The sequence below is a fragment of the Bactrocera oleae genome, chromosome 5, assembly GCF_042242935.1.
Source record: "Bactrocera oleae isolate idBacOlea1 chromosome 5, idBacOlea1, whole genome shotgun sequence".
In the NCBI taxonomy this organism is placed as follows: Eukaryota; Metazoa; Arthropoda; class Insecta; order Diptera; family Tephritidae; genus Bactrocera; species Bactrocera oleae.
The window spans coordinates 36812753-36836285 of record NC_091539.1 but is presented as its reverse complement, the minus strand read 5'-3'; the positions used below and the strand labels follow the sequence as shown (position 1 = coordinate 36836285).

Genomic DNA, 23533 nt, shown 5'->3' with positions numbered 1-23533 from the left:
TGGATCACATTAGGGAGGGGCATCTGCAGTTAAATTTTTTTTTTTTAAGTGGGCGTGGTCCCGCCTCTAATAGGTTTAATGTGCATATCTCCTAAACCGCTAATGCTATAATAACAAAATTCACTGGAAGCAAATGTTTTTAGCACTTCTATTGACGGTGTGAAAATAGTTGAAATCAGGTGGCAACTCCCAACAACCAAAACTGTTCAAGCCCCTAAGTACTAAATATGTGGACCCCAGTGCCTATAGTTGACCTTCTACCGAAAATATCAGTCAATCCACAAAGAAATCTCAAACGAGTATACTATTTGACTTTGCGAGAGTATAAAATGTTCGGCTACATCCAAACTTAGCCCTTCCTTACTTGTTATTTTAACGTTTTGCCAGCACCCCTGAAGACATTTGATTCTTCTTGCAAGTTGCTTGTTCTTGTTTTTTTTTTACGTTTCTGAATTTTTTAAAACATATACCAAAATTTAATGTGCTATAAATAATAGTTAGTGAGAAATCGCAATGGTTATGAGAGAAATCCGATTTTATTTCCTAAACGGGGCATATTGAGTTTGGCACAAAGTTTTAAACACTTTTTTTTTCAGGGGAGTTTGGGAAAAATGCCTTCCGCATCGTCATTGTGTCGTCACAGCAATGGTATGTGCCACTTGCAGGTCACTAAAAAAACTCTCCTCTAGGGAACCGTCGCCCACCCTGGAACCGCTTTCGCATTACTTCAGCGTGGCGTTCCATATTTCTCGTCTCAATACTTACATGTCATTGCCTGCGTCCAGGTCCCGTTTTTTAATCCGTAGTACGTTTTCTATATAATTTTTCACGTTCTTCCAGTTTTCCTCGTTTTAAAGCATGACAGGTATGATATTATCCGCATTCAGGGGGCCGACCAAAGTGTGGAGCCTATTTCGTCCTCGATCGCGTCGTTGTATATACAGGACGACTCTTCGACTTTTCCCATTTTATATAGATACTTCCTACAATATCCATGCCCGGATAGCATCTGAATAGTGTAAAAATCCACCTCACCATGTTTCCTGTTAGACCATTCTCTTATGCTTCGGATTAGCCTGGCCGTCCATCTGCCGTGGCGTTCTTGCTCCCAGCGAGCTTACCATTGCTCCAAGGTGTCGTTCTTTATTTCCTCTTTTGTAGCGGCAGCATCTGTTCCTTGTTTCTTCAACGTCCACATTTTCTTTCGTTCAAATGCTAATAAGTCGATGGGTGTGTTTCCGCTTATTACATATACAGCTTCGCCCGAGACTGTACGATATTTCGATGCTACCCTTAGAGCAGTTGTGTGATACACTTTTTCGAGGGATTTTCGTCGATTATTTTTCTTCAATGTGTCTTCCCTTAACTGCTCCGTAGAGCAAGACATTTACTCTTGTCGACATCAAAAGTGTCCGTTTTTTTTGTCTCGGTCCTCCGATATTAGACATCTGCCTGCTCAATTGACTAGTTATTATGGACGCGTTTTCCACAGCGTGCTCAATTTGTGCTCAGTAGGTAACCTTTTGTGTCCTTAATGCAGCTCGGTTTTTCAGTGGCAAATTTGAGACCTTTCGCATCAAGCCACATTTGTGCTCTGATCATCACCTGGTTTAACTTCCTGCGCTCATCTTCGGTGTGTTTGTAACACTTAGAAGGAACCGTCTTAGATCCTATAAATTATATTATATAAAACTGATCAGGGTCACTAGCTGAGTCGATTTAGCCATGTCCGTCTGCCTGTCAGTATACATGCGAACTAGTTTCTCAGTTTTTGAGATTTCGATCTGAAATTTTGATCAAAATCAAGTCCTTGTATGGAAAACTTTTTTAGTTGACAATATATTTTAGAAATTTGGCACGGAATATTGCGAAAGGCAGCGCTACAAGCTCCGAAAAAATTGTTCAGGTTGGACCATTCCTACCCTTTTATGCTATAAGAAATGCACCTGTGAAGGGTATTATGGCTTCGATGCAGCCGAAGTTAACATTTTCTCTTGTTTCATCAAGAAATCGTTCACTTATTTGTAAACATAATTTATTTGAAACAAAAGGCGCACATATCTTTCATTTACCCATATTTTCAGTTAAAGTTATCCAAATAGTGTTTTTACTCGTATTTAATAACTCAGCCGATATTCTCGTAGTAAAATTTGGATCAAATGGAATGATGTAATAGAATGTGTATTTTTGAAACACACTATATCTGTCATATAAGAGATATGCAAAGCGATTCGCTTATTCAAACGTGTTTACAATTTCGTCCAAGGTCCTGAAAAAGATCTCACCCAACGTCACTTTAACAATTTCGAATAACATTGTTTTGACAGAGCGACAAAATTGCATGTTTCGGGCAACCTTATGTTCTTAAAAGCTATAACAGATTTTTTAAAGAAGTGTTGGTCTAACACCAAAGAAACGCGAGCATCTAACAATATCTCTTAATAGCCCATTCACGTGATGCCAGTAATGTCATAAACTTCCCACCCACGTTATCCATCTATGTATCTATATTTTTTCCATACTAATGTTGAGCCTAAGAAGGCTTCGCGATCTATATATTTTTTAAACTAATTTATGAATTTGATTTTATTACATTAATCACCATTACTAGAAGGCAGCTTGGTAAATCAATTGACCTTTTCAATTTTGCTTCCTTTGCCCATGCGTAATCTCATTGTGAAGAGATTTGAAATTTTGCTAGCAATATCGATTTTTGGATATATTTGTGCCCACAGTTCATGAAACTGTAAATGGTTTTGTAAGTTTTACGTGAAAATTTAAGTAAAGAGAGAAAATTTTCGAAAAAATGTGTTATATTTCAATTGAACGCCTTTTATGAACATTTATTTTAAAATTTTCCAACTGGCAATATCTTTTTAAGGATCAGCGGTAATCTACCTTTATATGAGGAACTCAACAACGTTGATATTATTCTTCCAGCACTTTTAGATCCTTTTTGAACCGCTCTCTCTGTCCTTCACTATAATATCCAAAATTATCTGAAAATTTGCCAGCATATTTTGCACAATTTCTTTATAATTTGGTGCTTTGTGGTTCCCTAGAAAATTTTCGACAACCAAAACAAACTTTTCCACGGTTTACTTTCCAGAATTTATTACTAAAAAGTCGATATTTATCAAAATGTTATATATGCAATTATCATAAAAATAAGAGCACATTCACTATTTTCATGAACAAGGTCGTAACACTTGAAAGCATCAAAATTTGGTAAGATAACAACAAGGGCAACAACAAAAAAGAGCTGTATAATAGTTAACAGGTCTTCTCCTCCAGTTAATTTTAGACCGAAACCCCAACTGAAAACATTTTCAGAATTTTTGATCGAAAAAAACAAATTTTAATTTGTTAGAGAGATTCGGAAGAGTTTCGAGATGAAGGCAACTGTTCTAGGTTCTCATAATGTCCATACCGTATAATATTTGTTTCCAGTAATTTATCAGAATCATATAGGTATTACTTGGGTGATCGGTTTGATGAACCACTATAAATCCTTTGATAGTTTTGCTGTTTGTTCCAATGTATTCAAATGAAAGGTCTGAAACAAAAATATGATCTTACATGTTTGAAATTGCAGAGTTTCCAAATTATTTTTTTATTATTATATCCGTATTAATCGCAAATCTCTCGTTAGTGTTCCACCCAAAAACAAAATAAATTTTTAATTATAAAGTAAATTTAATTTCTGAGTTTAAATACAATATAGCGACACGTTATACCATACATCCTTTGAATAACCGACAACGACAAAACTGTATTCTACTTTTACAATTAATTTGCAAACTCGCAACCTTTATCTTCACCATTTTCGTTATTACTGAACTATGGATGCTTTCCGAACGTGAATTTCTAACGATAACGCAAGTTCTTTCAGATTTTATTAAAATTAATCCTTATTTGACTCAGACAAATTTACACAGGTTACTCATTCAGGTAATAGATAAGACCGTTATCTCAAATAACACATTGCTCAGCGAGCAAACATCCCTACAAGAACAGTGACAGTCATCTGACTGGTTATATGACAGTCACAGCTGAAAAAATTTTGTCTGCGCCCAGAATAAAGTTTCTATCATTTTCTTAAGAGCCTTGTGCAAAAACTGATGTAAACAAACGTATGTGTGTGAGTTTTCATCTCTCTTTAACACATGTTTTTTTCTGAGTCATTGCTGACCATAAATCCATCATAGCTGAAAATTTTTAGTTATGACTGAAACGCTATCATAGCTGCAATTTGCCAGCTATGACTGTAAATCTATCACAAGTGAAAAATTCTTATGCGCAGTGTATAATATCATTTTTATTTCTTTAATAAATTTAAAAAAAAAAAATCTTTTAATTAAAATTAGCTATAATAATATACATAAATATAAAAAAAAGAGTGTAACAAAAATATAATTAAATAATAAATTATGAAAAGAAATGTTCACTTAATTCCATGCTTGCTCCTATCAAAAGCTCTGCTGTACGTATTTCTCCAGTTCATGAACATTTCGGCATTTATTAATGCCTAAATAAAAATGAAAATTAACTAAAAATATAACTTTATTTTAAACTTTATAATAACTTACGTATATTATATTTTAAAACTCTTTCGTTATTGATTTATTTTTAATAAAACAAAAATTGTTATTGCACAGAAGCACGCAACACTTTTGGTTTATCGCACGAAATAACAGCTACATAGGTATTTCACAACTTCTCGAAACTTCTATGGAAATGTATGTTGTCTCCTTTGGATGTATACAGAATTTGCTTTTGGAAAAATCGTAAATATTGACAGTCATTTTACTGTTCATTTGACTGTCAGTACTGACATAACAAATGTGAGTGTATTGGTGAACCTATCAGCAGTTTCTTGTAGGGATAATTATGTATGTATGTATTTATATTATATATTTTTAATTACAATAATATAAATTAGCTTCATGACATAATTACCGTTATAGTAACCAACGCAGCATTCAAATTGATAACCACTTTTGGTAAAAACAATTAAACTCGGTTTTATTGCTTTGCAGTCTTTAGTGACGATTCGAATATTTTTTATTGCACAAATCTTCGGTTTCGACTGAAGTAGTAGTTGTTCCCAGATGTGGTTACTGCTTAAATAATGATTGCTTATATACTCGTGGCGGTTCACGCGATATTAAATAAAAATTGAGATATCTGCTCTTTCAACTATAGGAAGCACTGACCTGCTCACGATTTTCTGTGACTCGTAACAGGTTATAGCCATAATTCCTTCGGTCTTCACCGCCAACATGAGAAATTTAGAGAATATTATACTTGTATTCGTAACATTTTCTCTCTCGATAATACATCCCTGTTTCCTTACATTATATGTGAAAGCAACGGAAAAGTTATTTATTGCTTGTTCGTTTCACTACTTTCAAAATTTCAACAATTCAAAGACATAATGTTATGTTGCCTTCATATATTTTTGAAGGATTTGCAATGTTTTCTTGTAAGGTTTCTGGATTTATTAACTTAGTAACTAATCAAGTGAATTTAGTATAATTTGTATTCTATAAAAAATATCCCTTTAAACAGTAATGTTCAAAGGTAGATAATATGTAATCTCAAGATAGATGAATTGTTCTTTCACTCACTAGTATTATCGCCACTTGGATCATACATTTTATGTTGCATCGATGTAGCTAACGAATTTGGAAGGGTAGAGCCCTAGAGAGTAAGAGAACCGCAACAGATAAAAATTATAATTGCAGTGACAAATTGAAAGCTGATAAAAATGTTCTCTAAAAAGTTTTGAGGCCCTGTGTTATACCTAAAAACTTTGGGAAAAATTATATATACCATATATAAAATGTGGCAATGAACTAATAGATGAGTCCTTAAGCGAACCAGGGAGAGTAGGTCTCTTGCAGATTCTCAACAAGCTTTTCCATGACATTTACAAAATTTTCTACTTTCTCGTCTTAAAGCTCCATAAATTATTCTCAGAAGGGACCGGAGTCTATTGCTGGTTGTTCGGTTAGTCGAAAACCTTTTAAAAGGCTTGATTCATTGGGAAGCATTCATTACCATCAAATACCAACCAATGTACGATTTTTCTCGATTCGTATTTTTTAAATGCACTAAGGAAACATAATTTAATTTAGACTTAAGGGTCTATATGCAGTTGACAGTAAGAAAAACGCGTTTTTTTTTTTTCGAAGAGTCATTTTATTCCTCTATTCCCGTTGCCTTCAGGACGACCTCCGAAAAAATGTTGATTTTTGACAAATGGGAGGGTTTCCACAAAAAATCGCTTTTTGCGAAAAAATGTACACTTCGGGGTGGCTTAAATATCGATATTATTATCAAAAATCGTATTTCTCGATATTCACCTGACAAATATATGTAAGATGGTCATGTGAAAATTTCAAGGTGATAGGTCCAACCGTTTCGGAAAAACTTTCTACATCGACTCTGAAAACAGCATTTCGAGAACGTTATTACAAATACGCTCATATTTCCGAAACTATTTGCCGGATCAACTTAAAATTTTCGGAGAATATTCTCCAATATATATACATTCAATATAAAATCGATGTTTTGAAATTAACAAGTGGATATATCCCCTTAAAATACAGCATGCTTTATTGAACATATTGGGTCTTGTATTAAAATTCTGGGAGACATGTTGAGTTCCTTTATTTGCTTCAAGAATAAACAGACGGATTTTTGTTCGAAGTGTCAACATGCATATGTCTTTTACAAATATTTCCATACAAAATAACGTACATTTTCCAAGTTTTCAAAACCCTAACACAGAATGTTGATTCACATTTTATACACAAAATACCGAATCTAACGAAAGTTGGGAGAGTATTCCAACAATTTTTTTGCTTTTGTTTACATATCAACTGAACCGTCATCGTTATCTCGTTAACCTTATCAGGTGACGCGGTTAAGGGGCGTTGTGTTATGATTCAATATACGTTAATGTTAACTGATGTTCGTTTCTCCACTACGGGTTATCTCATATTTGCATGTATATATGTATATCTATTTGAGCGCGCTGATACTCGTATCTACCGTGTGCCAGAATCCGGCGCGCGCGCGTGAAATGAGCAGACGCAGCGCTTGATTCATAGGCGTCACAGGTGCGGAGTATACACAACAACAACTGACTACTGTTGACTTACCGAATAACTCATTGCGAGACTGACTAACTGTCTTAACTGACTGTCTGACTGATGGATGCCCATAAAAAGGGTGATGGCGGAGTGCTAACGCGTTAGCGAAACTGCGACGCTGCGACTCCAAACGCTTGCCAAACCATATTTGAGTGAGTTTACATTGTATTGTGCCGCAGCCAAAACAAGCCAAGCAAAATAAACTGCCACGACACTAATACGTAGCTGCATACGTGTTTGCGCCGTTGCCGCCGTTGCAGCGCCACCGCGTACGCCGCGCTCATCTCGCGCTCTGTGTACGAGCATTTTTTCGCATTAATTCGCGTCGCGCACATTATTCAATTTCATCTTTGATTACTTTTATTTCACTTCGCGTTTTCTATTCAAGCGATAAACGTGTATTTATTTTTGTTTTAATTATTTTATTTTCGTGCGCAATAATACAGCCACATATATATTTATTTATTTTGTTCAATACAAGTTTGGCTTACGCTGACGCGTCGGATGACGAATGACGACGGCACTCGAACGGATACAGCTGTTGGGCGGCAAGTGCTACTGCGATTAGCCCGTGAGCTGGTCTGGCTTGGCCATACCGCACTGTCATTGACTTTTCGTTGCAGTGTGCAGTGTGCAGTGTGCGCCGCGCGTCGACGTCTTGATTACCGCCTTGCATGCCTTATTTTCGCGCTGCCATTGTGTTTAACGAAGGTGTTGCGCGTTTTTCCATCCCAGTTTGTGTTTGGCTATTTTTCTTCGTTTTCTGGCTTTCAAATCGAAACTCGGATTTGTTTATGCAAACGCGCGCCATTATTTTTGTTGTTGTTGCTGTCGCAATCGGCGCGTTCGCCGCTGTCATTGCCGCTTTGAAAGCGGAATTCCGAAAGTAATTGCACATTTCGTTGCGTAGGCAAGTCCAAAGCGGGTGGCCGATCAACCAGCTGTGCCCATCGATAGCGGACGCGTCGCGTTGTATTAAATAAATTGTCAATCGCCGATTCGCATCGATTTGGTGGCTAATTGAATTAATTCACATCGACAAGCGCGTCAATTTCTTTCTAATCAACACACCGTTCAACAAGCGACGAGTCGTGGAGGACAGCAACAAAAATGAGTTGCCTGCAGCTGCATTTGCTCAACATGGACGAGCGCATAACGCGGCTACGCAAGTTGCATAAACTCGAGAAATCCAATTCCTTACCATTGCATGCCACATTGGAGTTGGTGCCCGCGCCTAAGTCTAAGAAGAAAGTGACAGCGCACTTGGAGCGCGGCAAAAATGTCAGTGAGGCGTACAATAGCATTAACGGCAGCGATGTTGTTGGCGGCGTGCTGCGCTTACAAAGCACCGATATGTTGGCTGAACTTGACGGCGTAAAGTGCGTGTGCCAGTGTACATACTAATATGGCCTTCAGCTGTATAGTAAAAATATAATGTGCCAATGTGCATAATATTAATTTGCATTCTACTATTATATTATACATATCTACTTATGAGCATACTTATGCATATTTGTAGACTTGTTGTTGTTTCATTACTTATTTATTACACGTAGTCTGCGTTAGCGTTATTGTATTGTATTTGTTTGTAATTGTGTTAATTACTTTGGCATTTCCTCAATTTCTTTTCTCTTTTTTTTCTAGTGAACCGCGCACAATCACCATACAAAAGGGTCCACAAGGTTTGGGCTTCAATATCGTCGGCGGCGAGGATGGTCAAGGTATATATGTGTCATTTATACTGGCTGGCGGACCCGCTGATGCTGGCGGCGAGCTGAAACGTGGCGATCAGCTCATGAGTGTCAATAATGTCAGCTTGAATAATGCTACTCATGAGGAGGCCGCTCAGGCGTTGAAGGTGAGTTCAAAATTTTTCATACTTTGTTTTGAAGAGTCGGGAATATTATACATATTTCTTACACATATGCGCGTTTTGATTATAAGTGGTAAATGGAAAATCATGCATGCTCTAAAATTATTGTCACTATCTAACGAAGGAAGGAAAAAAATTTGAACTTTTTGTCAAGCTCCGTATTGAAACTCACCAGTGAGATACGCAGTTGTGGTTGTTGTAGACAGGAAAGAGTTTCGCAGGATATAAATTCTGGTTTACGGCGATTACGTAGGCAAACCTAGCTTCAAAAAGTTTTTTATCAAAGAATTTGGCGAATGCTGCTAGGATGGCAAAACCTAGCCGGATATATAATTCTGCGACCTAGTTAATGGATGAGCCGATGAAAGGGTTGATTAGCAATGCAAATGATGCCAAGTACCTCGAAGGCTGTCCGAAAAGTTCTAAGTGAAATCAAAGAGCTCTTGAATGCTGTATATGGCGACTGTTCTTCTTAGATAAATTGTAAAAATTGTTTCAACGGGTTTAAACGTAGACGCACTTTTGTTTTTGGTGATATACAAATGATCCATAATCTCATTTTTGTTGCTTACTCCGACCTACAAGTGCAACCTTGAAAACGCTTCGCTTTAGTGTATGAGGCTGCTTAAGTACAATCCGAAGAAGTTTCTGCGTCGTTGCGTGAACGTCAAAGTAAAATGAATCCGCTGGACACACCAGTTACCAAGTAACAGTAAAAACATTGGAATTCACGCAGCGAACCTGCTGCGAAGAAGCCGAAGACTGCTCCTTCATCCTGAAAAGTGATGCCCGACCACCGTTTTCTGGAATTCATAAATGTGAACTACATCGACTATGTGGATTAGGACAAAACGCTCCGAGGGTTCGAAGAAAAAAGTGCTTTTCCGTGCGCTGTTGGCAAAAATTAACGTGCCAGAAGCACGGGGTTTTGGAGGGTCGGAAACTTCTTCATATACCAATGAAAATTAAATAGTTTGTCCTCATTTTTAGATGTAAGAAAGTAACTATGACTGAAATTCATACCTTAACTGAAGTAATTAAAGGAAATGTTATTCTTGAACGGTTTGCTTTTTGAGAACTGTTAAACTCAAATATAGTTGTTGCTCAAATTGCTGAAAGATATCATAATTGCCAATATTGTCACAACCTATACATTTGTGGTCATATAAATTAACAACCCCCCGAACACCCTCTCACTTCCCCAAACAATTTCGTAAGATTAATTTATGCGATTCCACCATATCAAAAATGATGTATGTTTGTGTTTTCGATTAATGATGGTGTTCCTCATTCTTCCATTCCACAGAGTTCCGGTGGTGTTGTGGCATTGGTCGCTCAATATCGCCCCGAGGAATACAATCGCTTTGAGGCGCGCATACAAGAGCTGAAACAGCAAGCTGCGCTCTCGGCCGGCGGTACGGGCACACTGTTGCGCACCTCACAAAAGCGTTCGCTGTACGTGCGTGCGCTCTTCGATTACGATCCGAATCGTGATGATGGTCTGCCGTCGCGTGGTCTGCCCTTCCGCCATGGCGATATATTGCACGTGACCAATGCGTCTGACGACGAGTGGTGGCAAGCACGTCGCGTGCTCGGCGACAGTGAAGACGAACAAATCGGTATTGTGCCATCGAAACGACGATGGGAGCGAAAGATGCGCGCACGCGATCGTAGTGTTAAGTTCCAAGGTCATGCCGCTACTAATAATAACCTGGACAAGGTCAGTAATGAGGTACAGTAGCGCTAGATCGGTTGGAGTAGCCGTAGTTGTTGTAAATGTTAATATGTTTTTATTAAATTAAATTTTTTTTATTTTTTAAATTACTCCAATTTTCATGGACACTCTATTGGTGCAGCAATCGACGCTCGATCGAAAGAAGAAGAATTTCACATTTTCACGGAAATTCCCGTTCATGAAGAGTCGCGATGAGAAGTTGGGCGAAGATGGCAGCGATCAAGAGCGTAAGTAGCAACCAGGCTGTGCTCTAAATGGGTGTGTGTGTTTACACTGAATATGTTTGCGGAAATATATTATTTGATTGGAAATGTAATTTCGTTTCGTGTGTATGTGTGTGTGTGTGTGCATTTAAGCGCTTTTGTAGTGAATTTAGCTGCGTGACAGGCTTTTTGCAGCGCCACGAACAATTCTCAATTTACTTATGATAGTTATTTTCCAAGCAGGCTTTTACGTATGACCCCTATTATTTATAAGCAGTTTGTAGCCCCTCTGGTTACTGCTACTATCAGCCTATTTAATTTAGAGACTGTCCCAACTGTATCTACTTCTTTAAAAAAATCAAAAACTTATTTGCTAATTTTTTTTCTTAACTGTATATTGAAAGTTATGTTTTGTTATGCTTATGCTTTTTGTTAGTTGGTTATTATTATTTATATTTAATTAGTTTATGTGTTTAATTTGAATTATATTTCTGTTTGTTTACTATGTTATTGCATATTTTTTTAATATATTTTTTTTATTAAATTGTATATTTTTTGCTTTTACATGAAAATCACGTACACAAACTACTTACCATCACGTACAAACACCAACAAACAAACAACTTGAAAACTAAAAAAAAAAAACGAAATTTTAATAAAATATATGAAACGAATATCTTGTGTGGCGTCCAATCAACTCATATCAACTTCAACATCAATCTACCTCGTCCTCCGTCAACAAAATTACCACCACTTATTTTTGTTTGTTTATCATCTATGCGTTAATTCATTGCATACATAAACTTACCCGTAAATACGAATAATGCGGAATGTAATTGCATAAAATTTTAAATTAATAATAATTAAAAAAAATATATATAAATATACATATAAACGCTCGTTTGTTACAACCATAACACACTTATATAATGTATGTGTACCAACACATCCGTTGTCTCCATCCATCATCATCATGATCACCGTTGTCATCGGTGTTGTCGTCGTCGTTGTCGCCATCGTCTTCATATGCGTCTGTGTGTACGCGTTTACAGCAAACGCAAACGGAGTTGTAAACAGCAATAGTGAACTTGATGTTAACAATGTTAACAACAATGATTCAAATGAACCGCAACGTAAGTGTTGAATTTAATTTTCTTCTAGTCGTTTATTAACTATACAAATCGTAACATATTTTAGTTACTTAAGATAATAATCAGTATTAGAAAACAGTATTATTACGCAGTATGTGGGGTAAGGTTAATCGTAAAAAATATTAAACTATTTAAAAAACATTAAAATATTTAAAAAATATTAAAAACTATTTAGTAAAAATTTATTTTAATAATATTATTAAATATGTAAAAATATTATTAAAAAAATATTTGTCTACAAACTACATTTACTAATATGGTTAATGCGTTTTTTGGTCCAAAATCCTTTTTTGTAATTACTTAAAAGTCACCAAACGTCTGTATTGAAACACTTGAGGCGTAAGGAATGAAAATTTTGCATTTTTAGAAATATTCTCAACGAATTTGTAATATTTACTTTACATAAATACTGCTGCATTGTGTAAAAATAGTAATAATATTTAAATGACGCATTTAATTTTTTGTAACCAAATCGGAAATGCGCCATTACATTGCAGTCGCTGTCTTAACATTCGTCTTAGTATAATTAAAAGTGACTACACTTAAAAACAACCATTCATTTATTGAGAATTTATCGAAAAAACGTAACTTCCGCTCAAATGCGAACACTATTATTTAAATAATAATAAATTGTATGAGAAGGCTTATGCCAAACTCCAGCTATTTTAATATTTAAAACCGCTTTTTTAAGTTCTCAATGTCAAGCAGAAATAATTTAGTGCAAATTTGGTGCACATGATGGAACGATATATGCGTTCCAAATATGAAAAAACATCAGATTTAACTAACTTCAAAATAATTTTTCCACAAATTAGATAACGTTTTTTCTTGTTATTTCTGTGTACTTGTTATCTTAAGTACTTTAAAATTGGTTATGTCCGTTTTTTTAGTTTGGTGATTTGGTGACTTTTATAGTATTTACAATAAATAATAAAAAAAATACAATAAAATTAACTAATTATCGCACAACCCCAGGCGTTTAACCTGCCGTAATCTTGTCTAACAATCTCAGCGTAATTATCTGAAATTAAATTTCTGGTTTACTGGGTTTTCAGAACAGCGCACAAGTGTAGAATATATGAATATGTATTAATTTTTGGTTAAGGGTTATATAAAATGATTACATCCACTGGTACTCAAGCATATTAAAGCAGCGTTTCGACAAAAATCGAATGTTCATAGTAAATAAAATACAAAAACATTTCTAATCTTTGTGCAATTTTGGTATCGTCTTAAAACGCGTGCGCGCGCACTGCATTTCGACACCTACACACATACTCATACACGCTCCAATGACCTTTAATATGTGTAAAAACGTAATATATTTACAGACACCTTCGGACTATAAGCAATACATTTTCAATTGACTTTTAATTACTCTTTAATTAATTTTCTTTACTTTTATATAACGTTTGATTTTTAATCGTTAACTTTAAATTGCATATAATTATGTGCAATTCCCCTTTTATTTCTACTGCTCCCACACTCGACGTTGTTGAAAATCATTTTCCCATTATTATTATTAATTTTTTTCTTTTTCAAAATTCATGCATTGCTTTACTCCAACAGCGCCAAGCAATGAGAACACAGTAAAAATGATTCAAAATGCTTTTTGCTCAACCTTACATGTGCCCATACATACATACATACATTGTGTGCGTATTTTTAACGAACAAAAGCAACACAGCGTTCAGTTTGAGCGCTAAACTTTCGTTATTTTCCAGTTTAAACTCCACTCATTAATTAAAAAACGCACACTTGATTTTCTCACAAGTCAAAATTTTAGAAAATCATTTCCCTGATTCCAGCTTTTCTCAAGTCACAGTCAATATTCACAAAGACAGTTTTCAGTTACCATAATTTATTTTGGTCAATCAAATTGTCTCTATTTACATGACATATGTACATCTTTTTTCTCTCATCCAACTATTTACAACAAAATACCACCTAGTCCCCCGTCCCCCACTTACTCTTTTGTGTTTTTTTTTCTACTACTGCTGCTGTTCTTTTTTAACTGAAAGAAATCTCTTCTTAATTCTTTAATTTTCTAGCTTTTATGCTTTGCTACACACAAGACGATGCCAATGCTGAAGGAGGTATGTACCAGTTACTTTACTGTTGTTTATACGTTAACCACATACTACTTGCATATACATATAATTTATCGATATAAAATTAATATATATATATATACATTACTATATACTCTATACAACTCTTTATCTATACAAACATACTACTTACTTTGATTAATGTAAATTTTAACTGTAGTCTCACAATATATTTGCTCATTCCCTTTGATTATTCTTGATTACTTATTATAATTCCGTAATTTTGATTTTACTACCTAATTACTTACATACATACCGTTACTCGTATATGCATAGTACTTCTACTACCACAATTACATACAATTTGATTTCCTTGTTCTTGACTACTCGATGCCCACGTAGGCTTCAATACACCAAATGGTTAATTATTAGCGCTAATAACATATATATACATATGTACATTTATATACATAATTTTTTATGTACATAATATACAGTACAATTTGCGACTAACCAAACTATGTATTACAAAATGCAGTCATACTCGTATATACTCTTACATAGATTGAATCAATATTTATATGTTAGCTTTTGTTTTATTTATTTCGAACCATTTATTATATATTACAGACATACATACCTTTCATATTTTAATTTATAAATAATTTGCAGTATATGTATATTTTTTTTTTTTAATTGTTTAGGAATCATCGAATGTTTTCAAACATGTTTTAATTATTTTTATTGGCTGCGCTGTATAAGAACCACCAAAAATTCTTAGTTAGTTAAATACCCTTTGAGAAATTGTTTGCCTGTATGCAGGGTTGCAAAACATGCATTTAATAAATAATTGAATTAACATTTGAATTGAATTAAAAAAAATAAAATAAAAATTTATAAATAATTACCGGATAAAAAACTAAAAAAAAAAAAACAATTTAATCCCAGATACAGGATTAAAAAATAAATAAATAAATAAAGACGTTTAATCCCACAAAATCAAAAATAAAATTTTAATTCCAACTACCGGATTAAAAAATAAAAATTTTAGTCCCAAACATATATGTAAATAATAAAGAACTAAAAAAAGGAAATTGCTTTAATATTAAAATTTTTTCGCATTTGCGTATTTCATTCAAATAATATAATCAAATTTTTAATCCCAAACGTTTTGTTTCGATTTTTAATTTTTAATCCTAACCTCGAGATTAATAAAATTCGCAACCCTGCCTACATGTAAATACAGTATAAGAGAAAAATTATTGATAGCTGATATACAACAATCTGCAAAAGTTATCGTTAGTTGTTGTTGTAACAGCATAAACCATTTTTCTTAATATTGAAAGTTCTTGCCATTTCCGCCAGCGTAGATCTGATTGAAAGAAACTATCGATAGCCGATAACATGATGATATATAGTTTGCAAAACAAGAGGATAGCGAGGTTTTGTTTGCTCCACAGAATTGAACAACAAATTTAATGGCGCCTTCTCTTCCACAAACCAGGTTATCTGAAATAAGTATTTTCGGTTTCTGTACCTGAAATTGACTTTGTAAGAATTTTTACAAGATTTTTTTTTATAGCTTTAAGTTATCGATTTTTACGATCGTGCTACCGAAATTTTCAATGATGCGAATAGCGATGATAATTTCGCTAGCATCAACTTAAATCAGGACCTGAAAGAAATCTTAATGTATTTTTTATAATGTAAATTTGTTAGTAAAAAATCCAAAATTTTTTAAAGTAATTAATATTTGCTTAGTAAAATTAAAAATATGTATAATTTACGCAGTTTCAAATATTTTTTTTATACATTCATAGCATATATGGTAACGCCCTTAAACCGATTAATTGTAAAAAGTCGATTTATTTTCTTTTATAGAAACCATAAAAAAAATAAACTTACAAGTGAAAAGCTAAAATGTAATCAAAGAAATCGCTTGTTTTTGACCATATTTTTTATGGTCAGAAAAAATTAATTAACATTTTGAAATATTTATCGATGTAAGTCTATGTCCATTGTACAAGTTTAATAATATTAAGAAATGTCAAAGATAAATATTTCGTAAATTTTAATTCAGTTGTAACGGCAGTAGTTTATAGTTTCCTAAAGGAATTTGTATTGCTATTCTTGAATAATAAGTATTTATCAGATTTCAATTCAAAAATTAATAATTACAAATAATTGTTTTGTATCTACGTCATTCAACGGTTTGCAAGTTTTTAAAAATTGTTTAAAAAGTTTTTTAACCAGCGCAGCCACATAATTTGATATGAATTTAATATTTTTAACCTTGCATCTCTGAGGCGCAGAATTATTATTTCTTTTTGATTTTCCGCTTTTATGGCAAATTTGGTCACATTAGATTTCATTGGTCGTTTGTTTGATTCGAGAGTCTAAAGATTCGGAGAACTCGCTGGATGCGAAAGTGATTCGGGGCAGAATTTAAGCAATTTTGCCATCGTTTTCACTGATTTGTGATAAAGATATAATTATTATTGTAGAGTTCTTGCTGAAACAGCACTTACTTCTTGTTCAAATGGCGCCATTTTCGGCGATTTTGTTTTTCAAACGTTCTAATAACGCTATTTAATGTCAATGTGGATGGTTTTTTCTTTACAAGATAGTAAGTTTAATACTCTTGGACCTTCGCGAAAAAGCTTGCAACCTTTTCTTTCGAATTTTTCAATTAAAAAGAGAATTAGATATTTAAGTCTACGAATATAACATTTGAAATTACTAAAATAGGGCCATCGCCAGGGTAGAGACTATCGCTATAGCATAGCTGAAACCTCAAGGAGATTTATGGCATAGAAAATGTTCTTTTAAAAATCGCCCGGCCCTTCGAACAATACATACTCTTTCATGCACATTATAGGGCTAAGGAAGAATATAGAACACACAAAGTGGTGTGATGTCTACTGATTACTTTTCATTAAATAGTTTTCTCGCTCTGAATTACAGGGATGGCAACCAGTGTAAAAATTAGGCAGTGGGCGCGGCACCGCCCACTTTTTGGTGTAATCCTATTTCTCCGGTAATACTAGACCATTTTTAACCACATTTGGGGTGTAAGCTTAGTCCATTATTTCTATCACACACTATGAAAATGGGCGAAATTGACTGACAACCGCACCTACTTCCTATATAACAAACTTTTAAATTCCATCTGATTCGTTCACTTTACATTCGGGGATAGTATTTTTGTGATAACAGCAGGCCCTTGTGCTAAAACTGGGTAAAATCGGGCCAATACTCCGAAAGAGTCTCTTTCTAATAATAGTGTACAATCTTGCCTGTGATTGTAAATACTTTCTACTTTTAATGAGAATATATTCGAAAATCCCGTGTATCACCTTGCGAGAGTATAAAATGTTCGGTTACACCCGAACTTAGACCTTCTTAACTTGGTTTTTTTTTTTAATTATTACAAATTTTTTTTTTATTATTTGAAAAAAAAAAATATATATATACATAAATTTATCTATCAAGATTTTTTTGTTTTAGACTATTCAGTTGCATTCATATACACACTTATACTCTGATAAAAATCAACTGTAAATATATGTAGATATTGAAAATATTTTTTTACTCATTATGCGTGTGTAATCAAAATAATTAATTTTCTTATATTTTTCATATTTACTTAAAGCGTACTCATACATATTTGTAAGAACATAAAGAATTACTATAAAATCATGCATATTTGATTTAACAAATAAAAAATATTGCATATATTTCTATGTCGTATGCATTACTTTTATGTATTTTTTTATGATTTACACACACATGTTGTTTACATACATAAATACCGTACAGTACTCTAATGCCCCTTCTATACACGACGCTGCCCTGTCCAATCGCTTTTAACTTAAAAATTATAAAAAAAAAGTTTAGTTCTTTTATAGGAAAATCTTTAATGAACAATCAAAATACTTGTACACACCGCTCCCAAAAGTTTTTTTTTGTACAGAAAGTGAAAGAAAACATTCTACTGTACTTTTAACGACAAAATTCATTAAATACTCCAATGTACATACAACATCTGTTTACTATAAATCTGGCAAACTCTTTGATGTGCAAAAATATACGCCGATCCGCTCCACCCCCGCTTAGCTTCTTGTCCTGCTGCATCCGTGAGCGATCGCTACATTCATTATTAATGCTTTTGGCTTGGCGAATTCCGGCAATTTGTTTATACATTTACTTGTATCTGCTGTGGCTTATTTGTTGTTTGCTTCTTTGAATATATTTTGTTTTCTTCTTCATAATTTATTATTTTTCTTTTTAGAATGTTGTGTATTTGTGTATTCTACGTTTTTTATCTCTCTCTTGAATAAAAGCTTTCCGACAGCCTTTGCATTGTAACGATAAAGACCTGTCGTAAGATTTCGGTACAGCTATGTACTTAATGAACGCTGTCGTCATTCTGCCAGTGTGTCTAAAAGCATGACAAATTTATGTAATACTTCAGACAGTCGTTATAAGATTTGAAAATATATTTACTTTTAAGAAAGTTCTAAATACTTTAAATTGATATAAATCGAAATCGGTTGAAAAATTATAAATATTTTAACAAATTTTCTCGAAAAAAAATTCAAATGGTACTATTTTGATACTCTGAACAAGGTACATTTAATTTTCCACGAAGTTTGTAACACCCAGTAGGAAACGTCGGAGACTCTATAAAGTATATACATAAATGATCGCGGATATCGAATCCCTATATCATATAGTTGCCATACAAACTGATCGTTCAAGATCAAGATAAAAATATTTTATAGTACAGGAAATGCACCTGTAAAGAGTAGTATAGCTTGTATTAATTTACTTCTTCTGTTGGTTTTTCGGTATTTTTGTGAGTAATTTAGGGTTAAGGCCTACTGACTTTCGTTTGCTTGCCTAACTTTGGCTTTATTTATAAAAGATTCCTCTAAAGAAGTGACTAATTAAAAAGTATTTCGCTAAACTCCAGTTCTTAACTAAGTTTTGTAGTCAGAGAATTGAGATGGTTAATGCAAATAAATTTATCTAGCTACTTTTTTAAAATTAGAACAATGTGAATGAACTAATTTTGAGATCTGATTACCTGACACCTAATTAGGTTCGGATTATATTCAGAAATTTGAGAGTATAATGTTTCATCTTTGCTTTATTTGCTTAATTATATCCGATTATGACATTTGCTAGAAACCCGGTTGCTCGTGGCTTTAAATACCGATCTTAAATAACTTTCTCTTATACTCTCTTTTTTTCCTCTTATCGCACTGATCGTTTCTTCGTAAACTTTCTACCTTAAAGTTGTGAGGGTTACAGAAAGAGCCGATGTGATATTTACGTAGCTTTAAGCTATAAAAATTTCGTAATTTTTTTCAACGTTTCAGAAAAATTTAAACTGAAGCTTACAAATTTCATGGGAAAAAACTTAGTCTTACGATCTGTATTAAAACTGACCGCTGTCTGCTTTTGTCTAAACTGGATGATTTCAACACCTTACTCTCTAGGATTTCTCAATCTGTTAGTTCAAAATAGAGCGCTTGAATTCCAACGATGAGCATATATTTCCGTTTGTTCAAAAATACAGATTTTCCACGCATCAAAACTGTGTGTTAATGCCATGGAATGGAAGGTTAAGACTTTAGCTCTTATATAATATATACCATAAACAGCCTGTTGTACATTATATATTGTAAATGTGTAATCACTACCTCTGTTTAGGACGCTTGAATTATATATTGACAGAAATCAACACAAATTTTGAATTTATTTCAGTTTTATGTGTTTGTTGTGTGTTTAGCTTCATTTTCAATTGTTTGTACATAGCGTATCATTTTGCTAAGAGTCAGTTGGGCAAATCGAATAGCCTACTTACGGCTTTTTTCCTGTGATTTCCCATCGTGCTTCTTTTTATTTTTGTAAGTCTATAATTTCACTTTGAAACCTTTATTTTTCAATTTTCTCCAACTGATTTATAATCTAGAATATATTGTATAGATGTAGATTTAAGCTACCGCCAATGTACTTCTTCACCAAACATGCAGCAATACCCTCCTCACAGAAACCGAATATGGATCCCGCAATTATAACCGCGTATTAAGATATATACCCACCGCACTGTGTAAATAAGTAGGCCGTTAGAATTCCGTGGGCAAAATTTGTTGCATAACTAAATATATTGTGCGCCTAAAAGTGTGCCAGTTATACTCGACTAGTTGTATAATCCATTTCATACTTTTGTGCGTGCTGTTCCAATCAATTAGGCAACATTTTTTGTTTAAAAAAAGTTTAGTGAAATTTTACTCCTTAAAGTGATTCTGTTGTCGATTTGCTTAGCAAGAATTAAATATATAAAATTGTGTACGTCAATCCACTCCAACCAGCGCATACCAGAACCTCTGCTCAACTCGAAACTCCTTCACACACAATTCTCCACTACCACCATCACTCGGTTAGTTACATAGCATACCCGGCTTATGAAAATATTTACATTTGTTGAATCTTTAATTGCTTTGTTAGGTTTGTTCGTTATGTTTTGTGTTTCATACTACTTTTATATTTTTTCTGCCAACCCTTTCATTGAGTAACTACTTTTATTCAAAGCCTTTGTTTATTCTCCGACTTATATGAGTTGGTATCATTTTGTTGCAAATTCACCGTTTGGTTGCAAATTACTAGTTTTGAAATTAAAAAGTCATTTTTTTTTTAAATCAACACACCCATATATATACTTATCGACATCAGCATACAATTCTTCACTACTTTTTTGTTTTGTAAAATTTTACTTCATGAACACAATTTTAATTAAAATTGAATTCAATTGAAATGAAGTATACACCGTCAATGTACAGAAATAATAGATTTTCTTTTTCTTTTGAATTTTTGTCGTATTTTCTACTCCTACTACTTTTACTACCTACTCCATTACCAACTACCTACTACTACTACTATTCTGCTACTATTTCAACTACTACTGCTCTCGTTCGCAAATCTACTCTTCTAAAACGTTATCGATTAATTGACTGATTGATTGATTGTTTGTAATGTTTTAATTCGAAAATAAAAAATGTTTCGTTATTCAACAAATGGCCAAATCCAACTACCACCATCACAAATCAAATGATCTGATACAAACAAATCAAAATGTATGCGATATCCTTAACGAAACCGCAATAAAAAAATGTACCGTAACAACCGTTATGGTGGGATTGCATTGAAAACGGCGTGCAACAAACTTAACTACTATCTACTACTACTTCTACTACTATTTTGTGTCACTACTCCAACCACTAAACAAATTTATGCCATCAACACAACAACAAATACTACTACTATTACCGCTATCAACAACAACCAAATGTACCAACAACAACACGAACAACGTTCGCACTAAAGCTGAAATTATCTACCGTGTGGAGCTGCCAGACATGGAGCAGATAACACTAATCTATTTGGAGAATAGCGACGCTGACTATCGTAAGTCCAGCGGCTGAATTAAATAAATAAATTTAAAAAAAGTATTAAATAAAAAATGCGTAATATATAAACAAAAAAAAAGTATAAAAAATAATAATTAAACCCCAAAAAAATATATAAAAATTGAATGAAATAAGTATATTTAAAAAGTGCCAACATTAAAAAATTGTTTTGAAAATTTTCAAAAAAAAAAAACTAATTGTTGAAGCAATTTTAAATTAGCAAGTGAAATGTTTAAAATAATATAATTACCGTTAACACTTTTAAGTTTGTTTAAGCAACAAGAAAGCAAAGCAAAACAAGCAGCAAAGCTTAGCCATTTAAAAGTTTACCAGAAACAAGTATTTTATGTTAGCTTTTGTGTTGAAAATATTAAAAAAAAATAAATAAATAAAAAAAATGAAAAAGAAGTATTTAAAGTCAAGCAAATTAAATGAAAAAGTAGCAACCAAATTTAAGCATATACATTAAAGAAAGAAAGTATTTAAATGACAGTATTTTGTTCTCTTAATTTCGCTATATATATACATATATGTACTTTTTACCTTAAAGCGTCTTCTTTCTGGTTTGTTTCGTTCGTACGTTCGTTCGATTGTGCATTTCTTATAAAACATACTATTTCGTTTACTTTACTCTTAACTACACCACTCCACTCCACTACACCACAATCGTGTTTTTTGCCGTCGCCCCATGTTCCGTTACAGCGCAACGTTTGAAATAATATTTATAAAAAAAAAAAATTATTTTTCAAACCACATTATTATGCAGAAAATACATATTATACTACTTGCGTTACGTTATCGTTACGTTAACGTTATGTTACGTTATGTATTGGCTTGTTTTATGTTCTAAAAGTTTGCGTGCTACAGCTGCTTGTTTGAATTTAATTGATTGTTGCTCATTTATATAGCGATTTTGATTTTGTAGCTGAAATTTTTTTCGAAAACTATCCATTTACCCAGCTCCGGAAAGCGAAACTCCCTATATTATATTCTTTCTGTTTCCGTTTTATGTTCTTCCTATTTGTTCCTGTACCTTTTCTAGCTTTCGACGAAATAAAGCAAAATTTGTTTTGGTTTTATAAAATGTTAAATAAAAACTTTAAACATTTTTGTATTGAACTTTCGCATTTGTTTGTCGTTTTCTAAACTCTTTGCTGTTTAACCTTATTTTGTACCTCAGTTGTAGTGATCCACAATTTTTGCTTCTACTGCGATTTTTTTAAATTACTTATTTTTCGTTTTACAATTCTACCTTTATATAACCGACTCTGACCAACGCCTACTTTCGTTAGTTTCTAAATTTTTTACTTCGTTTGTTTGTTTGTTTGTTTGTTCCTCATATGTTCTCTTGTTCCTTGCTCGAATCCACGCCACGCCAACCCACCGTACGACCGTCACACCACCGCCACCACCACCACACCCATCGCCCCCAACGGCCCATACACCAAATCGCTGTTGCGTACACATCCAGCCTGTACCGTTTAACTCGTACAATCACACGTAGTTCGTTTCGTTTCGTTGGTTTACTTTGTTTTCACTTTGAATTTTGGTATGCAAGCCGGCAATTTGCTGCGACGACTAAATTTTGTCTCTTGCCTACTTTTAGGCTGCATCACCCATATTTTTGGACTTGTCGTCATTTTCTTTTACAAACATACATACTTGAGACCTACCCACCTTTTGTCGCATTCGCTCGCCCGTTACTTCGTTTGCCTATTATGTAGTCTAGTCTAGCAATCTTGTTTGTAGAGCCCTCAACCTATTTTAGGTTCTCAAAGCATCCACCAACATTTGTTTTTTTTTTTACCAATTACCACCAACAAAATCGTAGTGCCGTCGCATTTTCGACAATTTACACTAATTTCATTTTCTTTTGTTTTAATTG

General features: G+C 33.6%; 1 protein-coding gene across 27 annotated transcripts in view; it reads left to right on the top strand.

The window, feature by feature from the left end:
• Positions 1–23533, top strand: part of dlg1 (discs large 1) — a 134075-nt gene that overhangs the window by 101401 nt on the left and 9141 nt on the right. For 9 of the 27 annotated variants that reach the window (XM_070110166.1, XM_070110157.1, XM_036371598.2 and 6 more), the window contains 6 exons: positions 8805–9018; positions 10340–10765; positions 10890–10995; positions 12024–12104; positions 14174–14218; positions 21566–21646. In XM_070110166.1, the coding sequence (XP_069966267.1) occupies positions 8805–9018; positions 10340–10765; positions 10890–10995; positions 12024–12104; positions 14174–14218; positions 21566–21646 (953 nt within the window). Of the gene's footprint in view, positions 1–8804; positions 9019–10339; positions 10766–10889; positions 10996–12023; positions 12105–14173; positions 14219–21565; positions 21647–23533 lie in introns of those variants that run through there. The other 18 variants (XM_070110155.1, XM_070110173.1, XM_070110172.1 and 15 more) reach the window with 13 other exon arrangements.